Below are 18,961 nucleotides of genomic sequence, written 5' to 3'. Positions count from 1 at the left end.
CAACATAATTTAGTTCAAAGGGCGACTGTGGCTCAGGAGGCAGAGCAGTGTGGGCAGAGATCTGGTAAGATCTCATATTTCTAACTCCACATCTCCAGATTTTTTTTTTCCCATTTTCAAAAATGTTCCCTTCACCCCCCCACAGATGCTGACTCACTGTCGAACGTGACATCACTTGTTCGTCAAATTCCAGACAGCTGCCTCTGGAGGCACAAAAGGCTTCATACAACTTTTTGAGACCCCCCAGGTCATCTTTGAGTGATAAAAAAGCAAAATACTCACAGACACATATTTCATAGAGCTTGTAAAGACAAAACTGTGTCTGACACCACTTTAAGCTTGGTTCATCCATCCTAACAGACAGTGGTTTCAACCTTCTTTACCTGTCTCTAAATCGCTTTAATACAGCTCATCTTCTGTAACCGGATCATTTCCTTCCAGGCCATGCTTTCTAACTTTGGAAGATACCCGGTCTAGTTTATCTGCTCAGACTGCTGAAGATATTCACTGTGAAAAGCTCAGAATAAGGACAGTGAATTTTGGCTTCCCATCTCTGACACTGAAGTTGCCCGAAGAAGAGATTATTTTAGACAGGAGTAATGATTACAGCTACCAGTAATTCTATCAGCATACACATAGAATTTGAATTTGAATATTGTTCGGAGACAGACTTGAAAAATGTGAACCTATCCTTTAAGTGGGACCCTGCTTACTGTAGAAAATATATGGATGGATGGGTTGACTGAAAATGAACGTGTGATTTTGTTGTTTTTTTATTTTCAGCCTGAAGCCAATGAGAAGCAGAAATGTTCAAAGTGTAGGCCTTTTAATATCCACTATACAGCACATTTACCAGTCACACAGTTAGTCACACAGTCTGCTAACTGATTCCTGTTAGTAAAAGGTCAGACACTGTTGATGTGTAACAGAGATATTAGTGTGTGGGTGACTGACTCATCATCTACTGTACCTCATCAGCCAGCAGGGAAAGTTCACTGGCATCATGGGCATCATAGTCATACAGGACCTTGGCCTTCCTGGTACCTGTGACAGGGGGCTGTGTCTGGGCTGTGACTGTGGCCCCGGGAGATGAAGGTCCAGACAGGAAAGCGGAGGAGACAGGGTTGGGGCAAACAGCAGCAGAGGGGACGGTGGGGGCGACGGCATTAGCACATCTGTGTGAAGATCAGGAGACAAATGAAAGACGTGAGTTGTTAAAGTGGATTTCCTGCGTGCTTGTTTGAGGCTGTTACAGTTATCCTGCACAGAGACAACCGCTGCAGGCGCTCCATGCAAAAGAGTGAAAAAAGTCTGAAAGCTTCTGTGTCCTGATGCGTCCGTGGTCCTGCTGACAGAACAGCCTCCTCCAGCTCAAGTGAGAACAGATTTGGAAGCTTGACTCTGCAGCCTTTCAACAGATCTATCATTTGCACATGTTTGGATCGTTGTCTTTGTATTCGATTTTACTTTTTGCATTCAGTGTGATTTTATTGTCTACTGTAATGTGAAACATTTAGTATCTTTACTTAAGCACAGCTGTGCTTTGAGCTGATGTTTAGCAGACAATATTTACCATTATTGCTATCTTAATTTAGCTTGTTACCATGCCGACATTTGCTAACAATTGCTCATTAGCGCTGAACAGCAGCACTATGGTCTTAAAAACTGCAGCTATCTCTGCCGACAAACGATGCTACCAGTCACAATGTTTCTGTCGCAGCAGTAGTAGAACTTTACAGGGATCACTAAAGTAACTGGAACTCATTATCTGGGGATCAATGTCTGTAATTGTAAATCTGATGACAATCAGTTGTTGATAAATTTCTCTCTGAAGTTGTGGACCAACCAACTAGCCGACATTTCCATCTGGAGTCCAACAGCCAAAAGCAAACTGCATTGGTATAATTAGGAAAATAACCTTGTAGACAGGACTGCAACACAGTGTGGAAGAAAACATTTCCTATAACCCTGCATTAATCTTCCTTCTCCAAAACATTTTGTTAGCATTGCACCCTATTCATACTCTTGTACGCCGTCTTTCATTTCAGGAATGTTCAAGGATGAATTATCAATTCTAAATAAAGTTATGTTTTATTAGTTAAGCACAAAGTGTTGCACAGAATACCTGGGTCCACTGGTATTCTCCACTGAAACTCCACTGTAAACCCACCCATGGCAAAATTAGATGGAATCTAATGGGGGATCCAAATAAAGACTAGTTTCATGGAGGTTTATCAGAGCACACTGGGACACACAACACTAATAGCTTACACAATTACATAGCTTAGTCAAGCTCAAATGCTTTGTTTTATTAAATTTCCATATAAAGAACAAATATGTAGGCAGAATGACAGGTCCATTCCACTCCTTTGATCCAAAATAATGCTGTTTATTGTTCATTTTCTTCAATTTCAGTTTCCATAGCCAATAATCGTTTGCTTACCAATGCAGATGACCAAATCAGAATGAACTAAATACCAAAACGATGCGACATGCCACGGTCTAAAACTCATCAGCCACACCTGAGTGCCTCACCTGGCTGATTATATGACCTCTCACACTTCACAGCAGGGAGGCCCCCAGTGGTGGGAAGCTCACAGCAAAAATAACAGAACAGAAACAGAAATGAAACACATGCACAGAAATGGCTCTTACAGGACTTGTGTAACTACACCGATGAGTGAGAATATCTGTAGATACTGCCGTTGTGTTGTGATTACATTGCATTTAAGATTTGCATATCGGGGGGTTCATCAGACACAACAAGGCGGCATATGGTCAATCTCAGAATACAGTCACATTTGTGTGAGCATTAAATGACGTGAGCATACTACGCACTTCCAGCCTGAGCTGGAGTCTGTATCAAGCCTGTGTAACAGCTGCCAAACACTGACTGAGTCTGCAGTCAGCATTCCTTTAATGCCGGTTTGTGCATACCCAACATACACCTAGGAACCTTTGCAAGCACTGGTTTGATGAAATAAATGAATTTTAAATACACAAAAAGATGCTTTTACTGCATTTAAGCATTGAAAAAAGTGGACATATACTGTTTGTTTGAACCCTATTCTAGTTGGTGAACCTACCTACATTTATATCTATTGCATGTGATACAGAAAAATTAACAAACTCCTCTTAATTTAGGATCAATTTGAAAATAATTAATTCTTTGTGAAAAACACAAAGAATTAATTTTTTAATATAATTCTAAATAAATTCAGGCGTCAAGGAGTTAAATGCTGTGATTATCTCCAGCTGCGTCCGGAGGTGATCATGCATTTGGTCCTGTGTGTACGTGTCCATGTGTATCCACAGCTAAATTTGCATGCTACTGGACATTCTTTTTGCAATATCCAGATCCAATCTACCCCGTCATACAAATGTCACAGATGAAGCTACCCACAGCAGTGAATCCTCACCTGTTGAGCTCCCTCTGAAGGTCCTGCACGTAGTGATGACACTGAGCGTAGTAAGTGGCCTGGGCCTCTGCAAAATCATGCAGACAACGTAGGTGGTTGAGCTTGAGAAGGGGAGAAAGGACAAGATAAATTCAGTATATTTGCATTATTATCATCACATTATCACCAGAATACACTGATTTCCTCATTTCAGTTAAAAAACTCACTGTAAATTATACAACCCTGATTCCAAAAAGTTAAACCACTTTGTGAAATGTAAATAAAAACAGAATGTAATCAGTTGCAAACTGTCTGCCAACAATAGTTTTATAAAGTGTTCCCATGCCTGTGTGGTAATATTGTTTGACAAAGTGGTGAACCTCGCTCCATCCTCGCTGTGAACCACTGAGCCTTTCCAGGATGCTCCTTTCAGACCCAGTCATGATGCTATCACCTGTTACCAGTCAACCTGTTTACCTGTGGAATGATCCAAACAGGTGTTTTTGGAGCGTTCCACAACTTTCCCAGTCTGTTGTTTTGAGGTCATTGAGGTCAAACGTTAAATATATTGGTGTTGTACTGTTTCCAGTTGAATATGTCAAAAAGGACCCGCATATGATCACATGCTGCTTCTTTTATGTTTTCCACAGCATCTTATGGAATCAGAGCTGTACTAACACTGCTCTAATTGGAATTCATCATGTGTGTAATGGTGGTGTGTGCCTGATGCTGTATGTAAATGCGTAAAACATATTAATAAAATGGAAATATTCCTTCAAAAGTTATTTTCTTTTTCACATACGTATGTCACCTTTCATGTGTTTACTCTTAGAGGAATAGTTGAACATTTGGGGAAATACGTGAGAAGACCAAAGCCACTCTCACATCTGTTGAAAGACAACTGCAGCTGGTTAGCAAGTGGCTGGCCTGGCGCTGTCCAAAGAAACAAACTCTTGGCTCAGACCAAGGACATAGTCTGGCAGGATGTTATGTTGAAGTCCAAAGTACAATTTTTCCTCACCCCTGGGGAAATTTTGACCAGAAATTTTTCCATTGGTTTTGTTTCAAAGCGTTTTTTACAGTTCCAAGAATTCTGGTGGGGAAAAACTGAATCCTTCATCGATATATATTAGCTGGCCCCAAGTTCTCAAAATGACAAATATGTGGTCTAAAAATACTGGAACTTGGAAATTGGAAGTTTAATGTAATATGTTTTATTTCTTTAATTTTTATTTCTTACTTCTTTGTTAACTGTAGCATGTAACTCTCCTAGGTTGCTATAGCTCCTCTAAAAGTTCGTACACATCTGCAAAATGCATGGTGCTTGAGCTTTGATGACCAACAGGGTTTGATCGTGATCTACTGCAGCTGACGAGCTAACAGCTAACACTTTAGCGAGACAGGAGGATTGCTGGTTTGAGTAACATTAGCATTCACAACGCCAAGAAGTATTGATGCGCAACAGCTCTCCAGCTGTGCTGTATGCTCCAGATGGCATTTTGTTCTTTGGATTGTACACTACTTCATTCCATACAGAGTTACTGAGGATGGAGGGAAAAGCCTCAGTTAATGCTCATTAACTGGCGCTCTGCAATTCTCTGCAAACTATTCCTCTTCCGAAGTGCAGTTTGTACTCAACAAAGGAGAGTTAATTAAAGCAGACGGTGCAAGACCCTTACCCCGGCTATCTGAACAGGATGTTATGGGAATATGTGCGTCATGGGTTCTTTGAACCCTCATGCACATCCAGTGATTGCGCCAATCCACTGAAATGCATTATTTTCGCTGTAGTTTATTTATTTAGTCTGAGCTGGATACACACGTGCCAATGCAACTTGCAGCCACAGCTCCCTCCACCACCCTCACCTCCTTCTACACTAAGCTAGTTGCTGATTGAATTTAAATTTTCCGTTCATTTATATTTGTTATGTGTCTGTTGGTAAATGTTAGTTCTCATAGCAAAATTCTTGAGGTGAAAGTGTCTCTAAAGCTACAAGAAAGTTCACGAGTTCCCCCTTTTGTCAGCATTAATGTGCTCAGTAGTTCTCTATAATCCGGCAACTCTGTGCAATCAATGGGTTTTGCAAGAACGTAATACAATGATTCATGTTGAGCACTTCCTCTACATCACTCCTCTGGACAGGATGGTCTATGACTCTGAGTCACTGCTGGCTCACAGGAGGAGACACATGACAGGCGGGGTACACACATGTGTGCTGCTGATGCCCTCCAGCAGCAGCCTGGTGACCTCAGCTTGTCGGTCGAACTCTGTCTGAGCAACACGAAGCTCGAGCTCTGCCTGCAGGAGGTCATGAAAAGACAGAAGTGACGTGTTGAAAAGGCCGCACAAACACAGGTAATGCTTTTCATGAAGCACAGACACTAACACAGACGGACACACCCTCTCCTGTGGGGTTACTTACTTTGTCCACTTCTTCACTCAGCAGCTGAGCGATGCAGCATGAGAACAGAAAAAAAGCAGTCATGAACCATTACCAGACTCAAATATCACATTATGTGGACAACACAATTGGATAATCATAGAATTAGAAATGATGTCTGTTATGTTATTATACTCTGAAACTAATCAGCCTAATGGCAGGTCAACTTGATCTTAACCCTCTGATCAAGTTTATTTAACTGATTTGCTTTTAATGCTACAAAGATGTAGAGAGATGTACAGTTAGTAACTTAAATAAAAGCAACGTGCTTTTAATACTAGAATGTAGAGATTGCAACTGCAAGTCCAAGCCCCTTTTCTTCTAACAGAAGGAAGCAGCTCACATATTTACAGAATTTGGTTAATACGTGCCAGAGCGTCTACACTTAAACTGCTGACATTCTGTCAGAAATTCTCACAGCACTTTGAGTTGTTGCAGCAAGAAGACAAAACACTATTAATAATGATAGTAAGCCGGCACAAACATGCAGCAAGGGGAGCGGTTCAACCACTCGAGGCCCACAACAACAAGCCCTTCAGCTGCTGCTGAATGATGAAGCATGTAATAAACAAAAGTCAGTGAGCCATTCAGGTGTTACAGCTTAGGGTTTAGTCTGTGGCTGCTCCACTTTCACTCTTTCTAACTGCATCATCACTGTGTGCTGCTGTGACTGTGAGAGTCACAGCTGTAAATCTGGCTTCTTCATGTTGAACTGATGTGATCTGTGCTTGACACCTGCGGTAAGGGATGTTTCAACCAGACTCACAGGGGTTCATATTTTTACTCTGTAAAAACAGTGAACTAAGTAAATGGTGTTTTGTGGAAATGATATTGTGACCCTTACAAAGAGCATTTCAACCACAGAATGTGTGTGACTAGAGATGCCAAACAGAGACAGAACCTGATTTGACTTTGAGTGTACAGTAAGTATTTCAGTGACCTGTTTGTAAGTGACAGCTGCAGCCGTTGGCCAGCAGCCTAAACTGAACCTTGACTCTACGCCTTGTGAATGGTTGTGGTATTACGCCCCCCTGTGTTTAATGGGTGTTATTATGAGAAAGCATCTTCCCCACTGTATAGGTTTTACATGCTTTACCAGAACGTGAGTGTATGGTTTTTTTGAAATTGCATTTAGAAAATAATTATCTTTTTTTATGATTTACAAGGATGGTTAGAAAGTTAGAGTAATAATGAACTAATGACCTTTATGTAAGTCTATTTAGTCAAACTGTCTGGATAATAAAGAGTTACAAACAGCTAATCATACTGTCTGTCCTCATCACACAATTTCCTTTTGTGCATCACTTGAAAACTCATGATTGTTTTGGCCACATTAATATTGAACCTGTCCCTGTACCCAAAAAACACCAAAATAGCAAGGTGTCCATCAGACATTATCAGATAGCATAGAGGTGTATAAAAAAGTCTACCACAAAACATATACTAAATCACTGGAGACTGACTAAATCAATTCTTTCATTTCTCCTTTCACAGGGACAATGAGTACTAACTTACTCAATGAGAAACTTTCAGGACATTAACAGAAAAACACTTATGAAGTACTCATATATTTGAGTCAAGTTCATTATAGCCCAATATCACAAAGGGCTGTACATAAAATAAAACAATAATGAACAACATTAGAAAAACATATAAAAATGTGAAAAGTGAGATAAATCACATAAAAAACCTGCCAAACTGATTATTTGAAATATTTGAAAACGTCTAAAAAATTAGGTAAGCTACAGCAATATAAAACTCCTGTGCATTCACACCTGGATACAGATTAAAAATGCACACACGTGTAACATATAGCACAAAGTACGGCTCCATGCCTAAACACTGCAGTGACTAGAGAAGATGAGCAGGATGGTGTCGGCTGTGTAGAATCTTTATGACAGATCTAGCATGTACAGGGGGCCAATGTATTGAAATTAGAACAAAGGTGACATGGTCAAATTTTCTGGTTTTGGTTCATATTCTAGCAGCAGTGTTTTAGTGTGAGTGGTAATTTGCTTAAGGTTTGTCCATTCAAAATAAAGGCTATATATTACCATTTGTTAGTCAAATAAAATAGTAAGCATGACAATTCAGGAGATTCAAAACAATGACTAAAATGAAATGTGTGCAAACATGCTCATGTCATAAGTATCATATTTACGTTGCAAACAGCATGCAGCAGTGCTGTTATCACAGTCAGCCCTCTCACATCATTTACTTTCAACTATCAGTCATTCACAAACTTACAACATGTGCTTCTTACAGTGTTATTTACTAGCTGTCATCCCATGCCGCTTAAATATACAGGCACCACAGGTAGGCAACATTACAGTGCCACTGATGTGTTGTTGGAAACTGGTTCCAGGTGTTTCCTCTGTGTGTTTGATGCAGGGTTACATATGAAGGCAGGTCTAGATTCTCTGACTGACAGGAATCACTGTCCACTGTCCTCGACTTGGTCTCCCTCTATTCATTTCAATGGTTTGAGAAAGAGTGCTTAAGCGATATATTTAAAACTAACCTCCACAAAATGTCTAACTAAGAGGCTGGAGATTTGTCTCAGGCACATCTGGAATTTATCTTTATCAAATAAAGCCTATCTAACATTTACTGAACAGCAGCCACTGCAGCCACAACAGGCAATTATGGGACAATGCTAAATGTGCCATGTCCATGTGCCATTTGGTCTACTCGGGACTCTTACCGCTGATGCACTGGCAGAAAGAACATAATTTCGAGGCCTCGTCTCCTGAAAATCAGGTGCAGCCTACAAACAAGAGCAGGGAGGAGGAATCACATGTCGGCACAGTCATGCAGTCACACTCATGAAGCAGAAAAACAAAAAAAGTTAGCCGAAAGCATGCCAGCATAAAGAAAACAGATCAGCAGCAGCACAGTGCAGATCAGTGAGGACGAGTTCAATTGTGCAATTCAACATGATCTCTAACTTTTCCTGACCTCTTTAACAAAGAGCTCTGTCACCTTTTTAACAGGAATCCAAACTGATGATGAACTCAGTGTAAATGCAACATCACAGTGAGATAAACCTGAAGGGGCTTTCACCTCTTTTCTTCAGGACTGTTTGTTAACTGTTTGTATTTCAACTCTCTGCTTCGGCAGCAGAAAAACACTGACTTCTCTTCCTCAGTGGATGATCCCAACTGATTTTAGGATACTGAAAGCTTCTTACTCTGTTCTGGTTGTGTGATTACACTGTACAAACTTTGTGTTGCTGAATATAATTGTGTGCTGTTGCAGTAATGTCATTTCCCAACAGATATCACTGTTTCGTCTCACATCATATAAGGTACTCCGCTCATGGTTCTGATTAAGTTGCTTGTAATTAAGAAATCCTACTCTTTCCCCCAAAGGTAGCTGGAAAACCCACAGCCAGATGATAACAAGCTTCATGATAGATAAGCCAAAGAGAGCCAGCCTGAGCTGCACTTGCTTTGTGATAAAGGCCCTCCTGGTCTTGTCTGTATTAATCATGTTTGACATTCTGACCAATGAAATTTCAGCATGTGCCTCTTCTGTACCTGAGTGTTATTAGGACTTTTATCTGCTGTTAGTTATTATGGAGAGAGACAGGACAAAATTAACATCCACATTCACTTTCTGGCATGTTCTTAACAAGCATGTGTACCAACAAAACACTGCATCTAGTAGTCCTGTGAGCCCGCTGTCCTGGCATCAAGGTGTGATGGGACAAACCGTCTCACAGTCAGTGCAAGGCTTTAAGAGGCTTATCCTATTGAGGTTAAGATACTTGCAACAGGCACTGGCGGCAGCCAGCAGAGCATCTGAAAAGCTTTTTGAAAATGTGAAGTTATAGCTTGGACAGTGCAGCCATGCCATCTGAAGAAGCAATCAAGCAATGATTGATTGAGGAACAAAAGGACTGCAAATGTTAGTCTGCAGAAAGCAAAAATGTATATGTTAGTTGCTTCGTCAAAGCTGTGTGCCTCTTGTTATTCCAGCCAACATGTGATGCTGCTGTATTTCTTTGAGCATTTCCAGTTTTATAATGTACAGATGTGGAAGAGAACAGCTAGCACCAGATGCAACACGCCAACTGCATTGATTACTTAACACGAAACTACGAGCTGTGTCTTTAAACCTGTAATTATCCATTTTTGGTCACCTGGAGATGGAAAACACCAGTTACAGCCACTGTCATATACCTGGTATATAAAGTTGGGATGAGTACCTGTTAGCAAACAACTGCCTATTTCTACATCCAGCAGATCCAGAGTAACATCAGTGTTGTGTTTCTGGAGTCGCAATGAATTGGTTCTGACCTCTGCATGTGAGATGAACATTCACTCTCATTTCAGCTCTTCAGCTCTTTCAGTTCAGTTTTAAAGGTTGGCACATATGTGTTTTGGTCTGAGAGAGGTCAGTGAGACTGCTGAAGGGCTCTCTTGGCTGCTTTGAGGCAGGAAATTCAAAAACTTTGAGTCCTCCTGCTTAAATCAGGACTTTATCCAAAATAACTCCCACTGATAAGAGATTTCACACCGAATCTGAACATGACTAGATCAACTAGCCTTACTTCGGGACCTCATGTGATTTAGATTTTGTGTGCCACATTCACAGGAGATAAGGGAAGTCTGTAATTTACTCTTTATTTACAGACATCCTTGTCTGGATATGATGTTTGGCTTTGCATAAAACAGATTCAGAAGCACAACCTCTGCGCTTGGTGAAATATGGCAGGTCATTTACTTTACAAATCAATTACAGCATCAAGTGCTGAATGTGCTGTCTGGGTGGATACATGTAATATGAAAGGCGAGGAGAAATATCACAAACTCAGCAGTTCTCCTCGCCTCGATAAGAGTGTTTCAGCGTCTTCCAGCTCGCTGCTTTAGTTTATGGCCAGATGTAAACCACCTGAACTCTATCTGCTCTGCATCACGTACCAGACAGACACAGTTAGCAACTAGCTGAGCATAGTGGAGCATTTAGCAGCTAAAGAGTCAGATAATTCCCTTGAGAGTTGGTAGAGACCCAAACAGAGCTAAAAGAGAGTGAATAGTGGACACAAACACCACTCCAAATAAATGATAAAGTTGCTCTTTGTCTGCTGGATGCTCAAACATGCAGCTGTTTACAACACATTCCTGGAAAAAACAACAGTGACAACGTGACACGTCATCTCACCGCTGCTTTGGCTTCGGCCTGCTTGGCTTTTTTCAGCCGCGCTTTGCAGATGTCAAGATCCAGCCGTCGATTCTCCAGCAGTCGCTTCTCTTTCTGAGGAGGACAGGACGGATCTGTCAGAAACTGAAAATCTGCTTCAGGGAGCAAACCCTGTAACACGTTCATCAAACACAGTGAGGTAACAGCTCTGTGTAAGAAGATACCTGACAGAAAACACCTCACATGGGTGCTGTTAATGTGAACACAATGTCTCGAAGCACCAAAGACTTACTTATGGTTGTGATTAAGTAATGAAATGAGTCAGTGGGTCAGTCTTACTGCTATAGTCCTCCAGTCTCCTTCCAAGAAGTTGCGTAGAGGAGTGAGGAAAGTGGCGGCTGATGTATGGAGGAACTCGCGCTCAGCTCCTCCCAGTCTCTTCTGGTATTCTCCCACTGTGATCAGGGTACTGCCTACAATTGGCACAATACATGCACACTTGTATTAATGTCAAATCTAACTGAAACTGTCATTTGATCCTTCGTTAACCAAATTTCAGGTGTTGATGTTTTCCAGCAATGTCAGCTATTCGGCCATGGCAACGCCAACACAGAAGCATGCATTAGAGGCCTTTAGACATCGTGCCACCAAGAAATATCACTTTGATGCGATTCTGAAAGCTGAGCTGAGCTGAGGGCGAATCTGATGGCATATCACTGAAATTAGACTGAAGGCGAGTAAAAGAAAAAAGGCAAAGGCTGAGGACTGTAACTGAAAACATAATATTTGCTGGCCAAGGAAGTTGGAGTTATTTTCAGCATTGGGAAAAGGTGGAGACTAGTCGTAGTTAGAGGGTTTGTAGCAGTGTGTGTGTGGGAGTGTACAGCCCACCTATGTTTGAGTGCGGTGATATTAGCACATAAGAGTATGTGAGTTTCAACTATTTTAATTACCACTGCTAACAGGAAGGCAGCTGCCTCACGAAGCTATCTGCAGCCCTCTCTTACTTGATGAGTTCAAACCAGACAACAAGTCTCATCAGCTGCAGCAATATCAGTTTCAGCAACAGCTCCACTGACCGTATGGTGTCTCTGGACCAAATTCATTGGCAGCTTCCAGCATGTACTGGCCCAGCAGCTCTGCGTTGGTCACCTTGGAGGGAAGCTTCTTATCCAGCTTGTCGTAGATGAACTCCTCTATTCGAGCACCTGGATGAGTGATAAAGAGATGAAACTGAACAAAACATGGCTGTGCCTGTCTGATTCAGAGTTTTAGGCGTCTCAATCAAATAATAACATTTTAAAATGGCAGCTGTGAGAACTTTTGTATGAACACAAGAAGAAACAGGACTGACTCAGTGATTAATTATGAAAAAATAAAGCTCATGTGAAGCTGTCGCTGACCAATCCTGATATTTGAGAGTAGCTCCAATGTTACAAAGTTACAAATAATTTCTTTCCTGAGACATTTTTGGCAACAACAAAACTAGCTACATTTTATTTGCAATAATCTCACATGTATGTATTTCTTTATTTTCTTTACTACATACAGTACATGTTTACCCACATTAGCAGTCTCAAGTAATGAGCCTAACTGGATGAGTCACAAATATACAATTTAAACATTTAAAATAATCAAATGTATACCTTCCCTGTATTTCTGTAAGCTGCCTTATGTTACTGTGAACAACCTGACACTTCCTGCGTTTCTCATTAAAAACCTTCCAGTTGCTCAATGGAAGGCTTTTAATGTGCAGTGGAACCAATAGCCAACATGATTAATGAGTAAAAACAGAAAGATGACTGTGTTGTTGTGGTACTGATGGGATTATTGCAGTGGAAGACATTATGCTGAATGTATCATGTGAGTCATTACAGTGCAGGCTATTACCTCTCAATGTTTTTATCCTGCTTTTATAAGTAACCTGCTTTTAATGTTTGTGCTGCTGGCAATGACTCTGTCATTCTAGCCATTATTATTCCATCAGAAAAACAGCTTTTATTTGAGAATTTACCCATGAAGGCAGCATTTGGCTTTATCCAATCAAACAAGTGCTTACAGGTGTCTTCCTGAATGGAAGGTCATTAGTAATTCAACACCTGTTTGTGTCTACACATAGTCCATTCACTGTGCAGCAGGCTGTCTCTGTCTCAGTATGTCTTTATTCTTGTTTCAGGTTCAGCATGTGATATAATACATTTGTCTGTCTTGTTCAAACTGTAAATGAAGAAGTGGAGCCATACAGCAGGTCTGTAAACACAACACTCTGTATCATCTGTGCTCATCAGTGTAGAGGAGGCTCAAGTACAGCGAGTCCACTCAGACTTTCCCTGCTAGGACTCTGGGAAATGACTTACCAGTGTGGTCAACTGGAGCATGAGGGGTTAAAAAATAGACAGATCAAGGGTTAGGCATTGCTCCCACAATACATCTTCTATTCTATCCATTCTAAGTCTATTACAGATGAATGTGATCAGTGTTATATTAAAAGTTACTTGGTAACAAAATTGATTTGCTCTGAGGAAGCACAATTAAAATGTGACATGTTCAAAAGATAAAAAGTACTTTTAAGCTGCTGCAAGGAAGGCAGCCTTGAAATAACTCTTTCTTTGCCTCCCACTTGTTTGAAACACATCTTTTAAACAATATCTATGGATTCCCAGAGGGAACAAAAGCCATCTTTTGTTTCCTGGTTACCATATGGGTAAATCATTATAGAAATGGAAAATGCATTTCAGTTCTTTTATATCTAAATAGAATTATTTCAATTCAACTATTATGACTATTAATCATTTCTCACTTATTGAATTATGCTTTTGACTCTTCAGAGATCTATAAATGTAATTTGTTTCCTCAGGGACTCCATATGGCGTGATGGCGGGTTGTGAGGAGGTGTTTTTTTCTTCTCTTACTCGGGTTGGGCTGCAGAAGCACCTCTGTTTGTCTTAAGATCTTTTCGGTCCAGTTCCTGGTGCCATCAGCGCGAGTGATCAGGTTCTCTAAGTGAGGATCCAGCTCTGTCTTTTCAGCCTGGCCCAGCTTCTCCTCTGTGAACTGGGAGACAAAGTCAGGATCCTGAGTGTACAACACAGGCACTTCAATCACAGCTAATAAGATGCATACACAGTTTCTGATATACAGCATCTATCTATGTAAGTGAATAAAAGAGTAACACTTGAGCTTGAAGCGTTGGTGTGTGTGTATTGGTAGACATGTGTACACTTGTGCTGACATGTTATGAACGTATAAGATTTGCAATGTAGATGTAATTTATTTTTTATGGGTGCTGCATGAATGTGTTGGAATATAGATGCAGATCCTGGCCTGACAGACAGACACTTTTTATTAGAATATCTTCTGTTGTTTTGTTTTTAGCCATGCTAGCGGCTCCCAACATGCATTTATTAAAGTGAAATGTTTGAATTTGAGCAACATATCAGCCTCAGCTGTACTTTATGTTCAGTGCTATGCAACAAATATTGACATGCTAACACAATAAGTTAGGATGGTGAATCTTATGCCTGATCAGCATGATGGCATTGCCATTGTGAGCATGTTAGCACGATGACACTTTAGCTTAAAGCCCCACTGTGCCAAAATACAGCCCCACACAGCCGTGAGCCTGGCTACAGACTCTCTGCCCTGTTGAAAAATTGTTACTACAACAAGCACATCAGTGGAGCAGACAGTTTGTCCTTGGTCTCTGTTTGATTCAGATGATGCTGTTACATGTGCAGTATCAGCTGATGCAGTGCACCAGGCTGGGACCAGGACGGCGGCATGGAGCAGGATGGTCTGGGGCTGTAAAATGTCTGGATTTGTATTTACAGTATGCTGTATAAAGGTCTTTAATCTGTATCAAGTGAACAATGCCAACAACAACAACATCAAGCGTTGTATCACAGCCTGAGCTAGCAGTGATTATTCTTCGCTTTTATTCCATCCCAACCACACTACAGGAATCCTCTTTTCATGTGTCTTGGCAAGTCATCTCTGGACTGTCTACAAATGCTCCAGAATGCTGCTGCAAGGCTGTTGACCAGGTCTAAGTAGGACAACTCACATCACACTGATCATATGTTCCCTCCATTGGTAAGAAAAATAAGACTGAGGGGACTACAGGAGTCAGACTTAGTCTCAGTCAAAACAGAAGTCAATCCAAGGCTGGATTACCAGGTTCCAACCCAGACCCTCAGGGAACCCAAAGGCCCCAGGTTCACTGTGGGGTTTAGTTTGTGGGAATTTAATGAACCTTGTTGCTGAATTCTGGAGAACGTCACTGACTGTCAGTACCATGAGGTGTTTCATCAATATGAACAAGCAATGTGTCTTTAAATAGATTATATGCTTATAATCTTATGCTTTTTTATGTCACTGTGGTCATTTTTAAAATAGAAAATTTCTTCTGAGAGAATATTCCAAGTATAATGCATGGCAGAGTATACAACTGCATCATCAGTGATGGGTGTGGCTGCACATTTCAGGTGTAACGGACCACACCCTGCAGTGATGTCACGGTGTACTGACACACTCTGGAGTACACTTTACATCGCAGCAGCAAGGTGAGAAATGAAACCACTGGAGGTCAGCAAAAACAAGTCTGCTGCCTCTTTAAAGGCAACAGGATGTGTAAAACAAAAATGCAAAAAGGTTTCTGCTACTCTGTGTAATATACAGTATGGAGGAATATAAAATGGTAAATATACTAAATATCACTGGCTGCCTATGGATCGTTGAGTGCATTCAGGACATGTTTTGTGCAGCGCAGTCATCTGTTGCTATTGTCTCAGTATGTCGTGCCTACCTCCTCTGCAGTCAGTGGCTTCCTGTGTTTTCCACAGTGCCATTGGACAACCTCCAGAGAAGTGATGTGAACATTTGCATTCATGGATCAGTTCAATCAAACGCTGCAGAATGTGGTCAGACATGACGCCCCAGCAGCTAACACAGCTGTTAGTGAACACTGGGGCTGAAAGTCACTGTGTCTTATGGTTGTGTTGCACAGGATCTAATAATTAAAATGGATTGGCCCAGCACACTTTAACAGATGCATTTGAGTGCTACCATTTTCTTGATTAAACACACTCCTCTTGCATAACTGTCATTATTAATGATTCTATTTCATACCTATGCAGGTCTGGTTCAGATCAATACAGTTGCATCTCTCAAAATATTAGCCTACCACATTTATTTAATAGAGGCTGTCAGATACGCTATGCGCAGTCTGCCCGTGATAATGGAAATGTGTCGCATAGCCCTTGCAAGATTCCCTCGTAAAATCGTTTACTTTAACGCTTTCTTGATAATCTGCACATTTACATTAACGATGTAACATGACCTAAGACCGTTTACTTAACTATAGCACGTTTTGATTCGTTCGGCATACAAGCGGTCCACCGAGAACTTAATGTGAGGAGAAATGCTGATTTCTCTGTGATCCCCTGTTAACTTAGCGCTTCTTCGCTGTATTTAGAAAGGGAATACCAGGTATAGAACCAAGGGAGAACCAGTTTTCAATATGGTCAATTAATTCAAATAAATGCTACAAGTGTTTAACTTGGATGCTGAATTTGTCAATGAATCCTATTGATTCGTAGGTCGAAGGAAGTCTGCTTCTTGTAGTGATGTACAGTTGGTAATACAAAATGAATAACTAAATTGTCACTTTTTTGAAGGGGATTTGGTGTCAAGTTTTTTTCAATACAAATAATTGGCAGCTGTTGGGGCAGGTCGGCATGAGTACTTGAAGATATATTGTACAATAAAGAGCATACTGCTTCTGCCTCTGCTCCATTAACAAGCCCTTTCCTGTTGATGGCTTGCAGGGAGCAGGGATCCTGCTGCTGTCACAGGGGAGATCACTGACATCAATAATGGATCGAGGCTGGCCAAACCTTTATCGGCTTACAGCACTGACCGCGCGCATCCAAATACACGACAAAATATACCCGATTTCATCGTTGCAGCTGTAATTTACACCACCACGATCTGCTTTATGAGTACTGTGTAGATGGAGCAGCCCGGCCCACGGCGGGTTTTCATCCCCGCAGTGTGACAGTAAATTATCCTCGTCACAGAGGCTGCTCGGTCTGCTGCAAACGGCTTACCTGCACCGCCCGGGTGAAGAAGACCCCTGCATCGCAGGCCAGCTTTTTGACGTTGAAATCCATGGTGCCGTGCGGTGCCGTGCCGTGCCGAGCCGAGCCGAACCGAGCATACAGGCAGGGGCTTGTTTGTTTCCCTGCAGCGGGGATCTTCCGGATCAGCTGAGATGATGTAGCAACAGACGCAGGACTGTGGCGGTAATCCGCTTCACGGACGATCGGAAATCTGCTGTGCGCCCTGCGTTTAAAGAGACCACAGCAGCGGGCTCCCGGTGTCAGCCCGCGGCGGTGCGGTGCCTCCACGGCGGGTCCGGTGACACACCCACAGATAGCCTACATGCCCACGGAGTTAGTTCAGGAGGATCTCATGCAAAGTGTCGCCTGTGGATCACCCAGTGCAGGGTTTCCATTCAGAGATCTCCATGATATGCATTTTAACTGACCCCATCACTTACAGGGAGCACTACAAATGCAAAGTGTTGACATTAATGCAGTCACACATGAGTATGTGAAACAAGTGACGTTCATGAAAGTTGGACTGGATTCTATAGATTTGAGGGATTTTTTGACACTCGATCACAGAAGTTCAGTCTTGGCCTGTGTGGGAACACCAACACATTCATGAGTGGAGTTTTTAGTCAGATCTCATTCAGCCAGACGGGAAAAAACGTTCACAAAAGCTGGACTACTCACAGTATGGTTGATATTTATTCATGCTGGGTGGTATTTGTGGATAGAAGAAAAAAAGCTGTAAACTTGAGACTTGGCCTTAAATCAGATATTGAAGTCTAAAGTTTTGACCTAGTGATCTACTGGAACAATAAAAAGCCACATGTTAACCCGATTCTTTAGTTGGAAGCCCAAGAACAAGCCGAAGACATCTTCAGATCACAGATGTAGGATTTATTTAGGTCATGGGTGAAGTAAGGCAGCGCTGGACTCAGAGTGACAGAGCTCTGGCAGGATCTCTGTGGGGTTCAGTTATCTTCCTGGGCTGGTACTGCCATGTACAGAGGCTGGACCCGCACGGACAGAGTCTCATTGGCCAGTTATCTCTGACATGAACAGGCCAGCCACTGTTCATATGGACTTACTGAAGAGTGATATAAAAGATGGGTGAATGTTGTCATTGAGGCATGTATCTATTACAACAAACATAACATGACAGATTAGAGAGGCCTGCTTATCAAACTAAACTGTGACATTGTTGATTAAATGAGAACAACCAGTAAATATCATGAGTTCAGTGAAAAAGTGTAAACCTAAAGTGAACAAAATAAAGGTCAAGTGAATGCCACATTGTTGATTAAATGAGAACATCCAGGAAGTTTCATGAGCTCAGTGAAAAAGTGCAAATCCAGAGTGAACAGAGGTCAATTATAGCACAAATGGCAGCACACATGGCAGCACTGGGCAGCCGCACAGCTTGAATACTGTGTGATGGCCCTTAGCCATCTTGTGTGTTCTTGTTGGCCTGCTTGTGCTCCTTCCCCCCCAGGTTCTTCTTGTCTGGCTCCACCCACCTCATTGGGAGATTCACCTCACCTGCAGCCTCCTCTATATAGGCTTGGCCCTGCCAAAGATGGCTCTCTCTCATCAGGATGACGTGTGCTTTCCAGGCACCCCAGCGTAATGTTGTTTGGTTTTTGGTTGTGTTCTTGTGGCTCTTTTGCTTCTTTGTGATTTAGTTTCTTCTTTGTGTTGCTTGTGTAATAAATATTTGGTTAATTCAACTGGTTGCTGTGTAGTTCTCCCTCTTTTGTTATGCTCCTGAATGAGCTGGGCATAACAACTGAATTATTGGGTCTATGTGCTAACAAACACCAGACACAGTTCTGAAAGGAGAACACTGGAATGTCTTCTTATGGCAGCA

The 18,961-nt window shown here is 41.6% G+C and overlaps 1 protein-coding gene across 4 annotated transcripts in view; it reads right to left on the bottom strand.

Moving 5' to 3' along the window:
* Positions 1 to 17,237, bottom strand: part of LOC121622897 (endophilin-B2-like) — a 19,733-nt gene extending 2,496 nt beyond the window's left edge. The window contains exons 1-11 of one of the 4 annotated variants that reach the window (XM_041959955.1): positions 17,092 to 17,237; positions 13,897 to 14,038; positions 13,342 to 13,353; positions 12,064 to 12,192; positions 11,324 to 11,457; positions 11,006 to 11,098; positions 8,544 to 8,606; positions 5,822 to 5,845; positions 5,608 to 5,697; positions 3,420 to 3,520; positions 971 to 1,175 (exon numbers count right to left, since the gene is read on the bottom strand). In XM_041959955.1, the coding sequence (XP_041815889.1) occupies positions 971 to 1,175; positions 3,420 to 3,520; positions 5,608 to 5,697; positions 5,822 to 5,845; positions 8,544 to 8,606; positions 11,006 to 11,098; positions 11,324 to 11,457; positions 12,064 to 12,192; positions 13,342 to 13,353; positions 13,897 to 14,038; positions 17,092 to 17,154 (1,056 nt within the window). In that variant the 5' untranslated portion in view covers positions 17,155 to 17,237. The remainder of the gene's footprint in view (positions 1 to 970; positions 1,176 to 3,419; positions 3,521 to 5,607; positions 5,698 to 5,821; positions 5,846 to 8,543; positions 8,607 to 11,005; positions 11,099 to 11,323; positions 11,458 to 12,063; positions 12,193 to 13,341; positions 13,354 to 13,896; positions 14,039 to 17,091) is intronic. The other 3 variants (XM_041959957.1, XM_041959956.1, XM_041959958.1) reach the window with 3 other exon arrangements.
* Between the last annotated feature and the right edge of the window lie 1,724 nt (positions 17,238 to 18,961).

Source organism: Chelmon rostratus, chromosome 19, assembly GCF_017976325.1.
Source record: "Chelmon rostratus isolate fCheRos1 chromosome 19, fCheRos1.pri, whole genome shotgun sequence".
Classification (NCBI taxonomy): Eukaryota; Metazoa; Chordata; class Actinopteri; order Chaetodontiformes; family Chaetodontidae; genus Chelmon; species Chelmon rostratus.
Note: the sequence above shows the minus strand (reverse complement) of the source record. Positions and strands in the feature narration are given on the sequence as shown.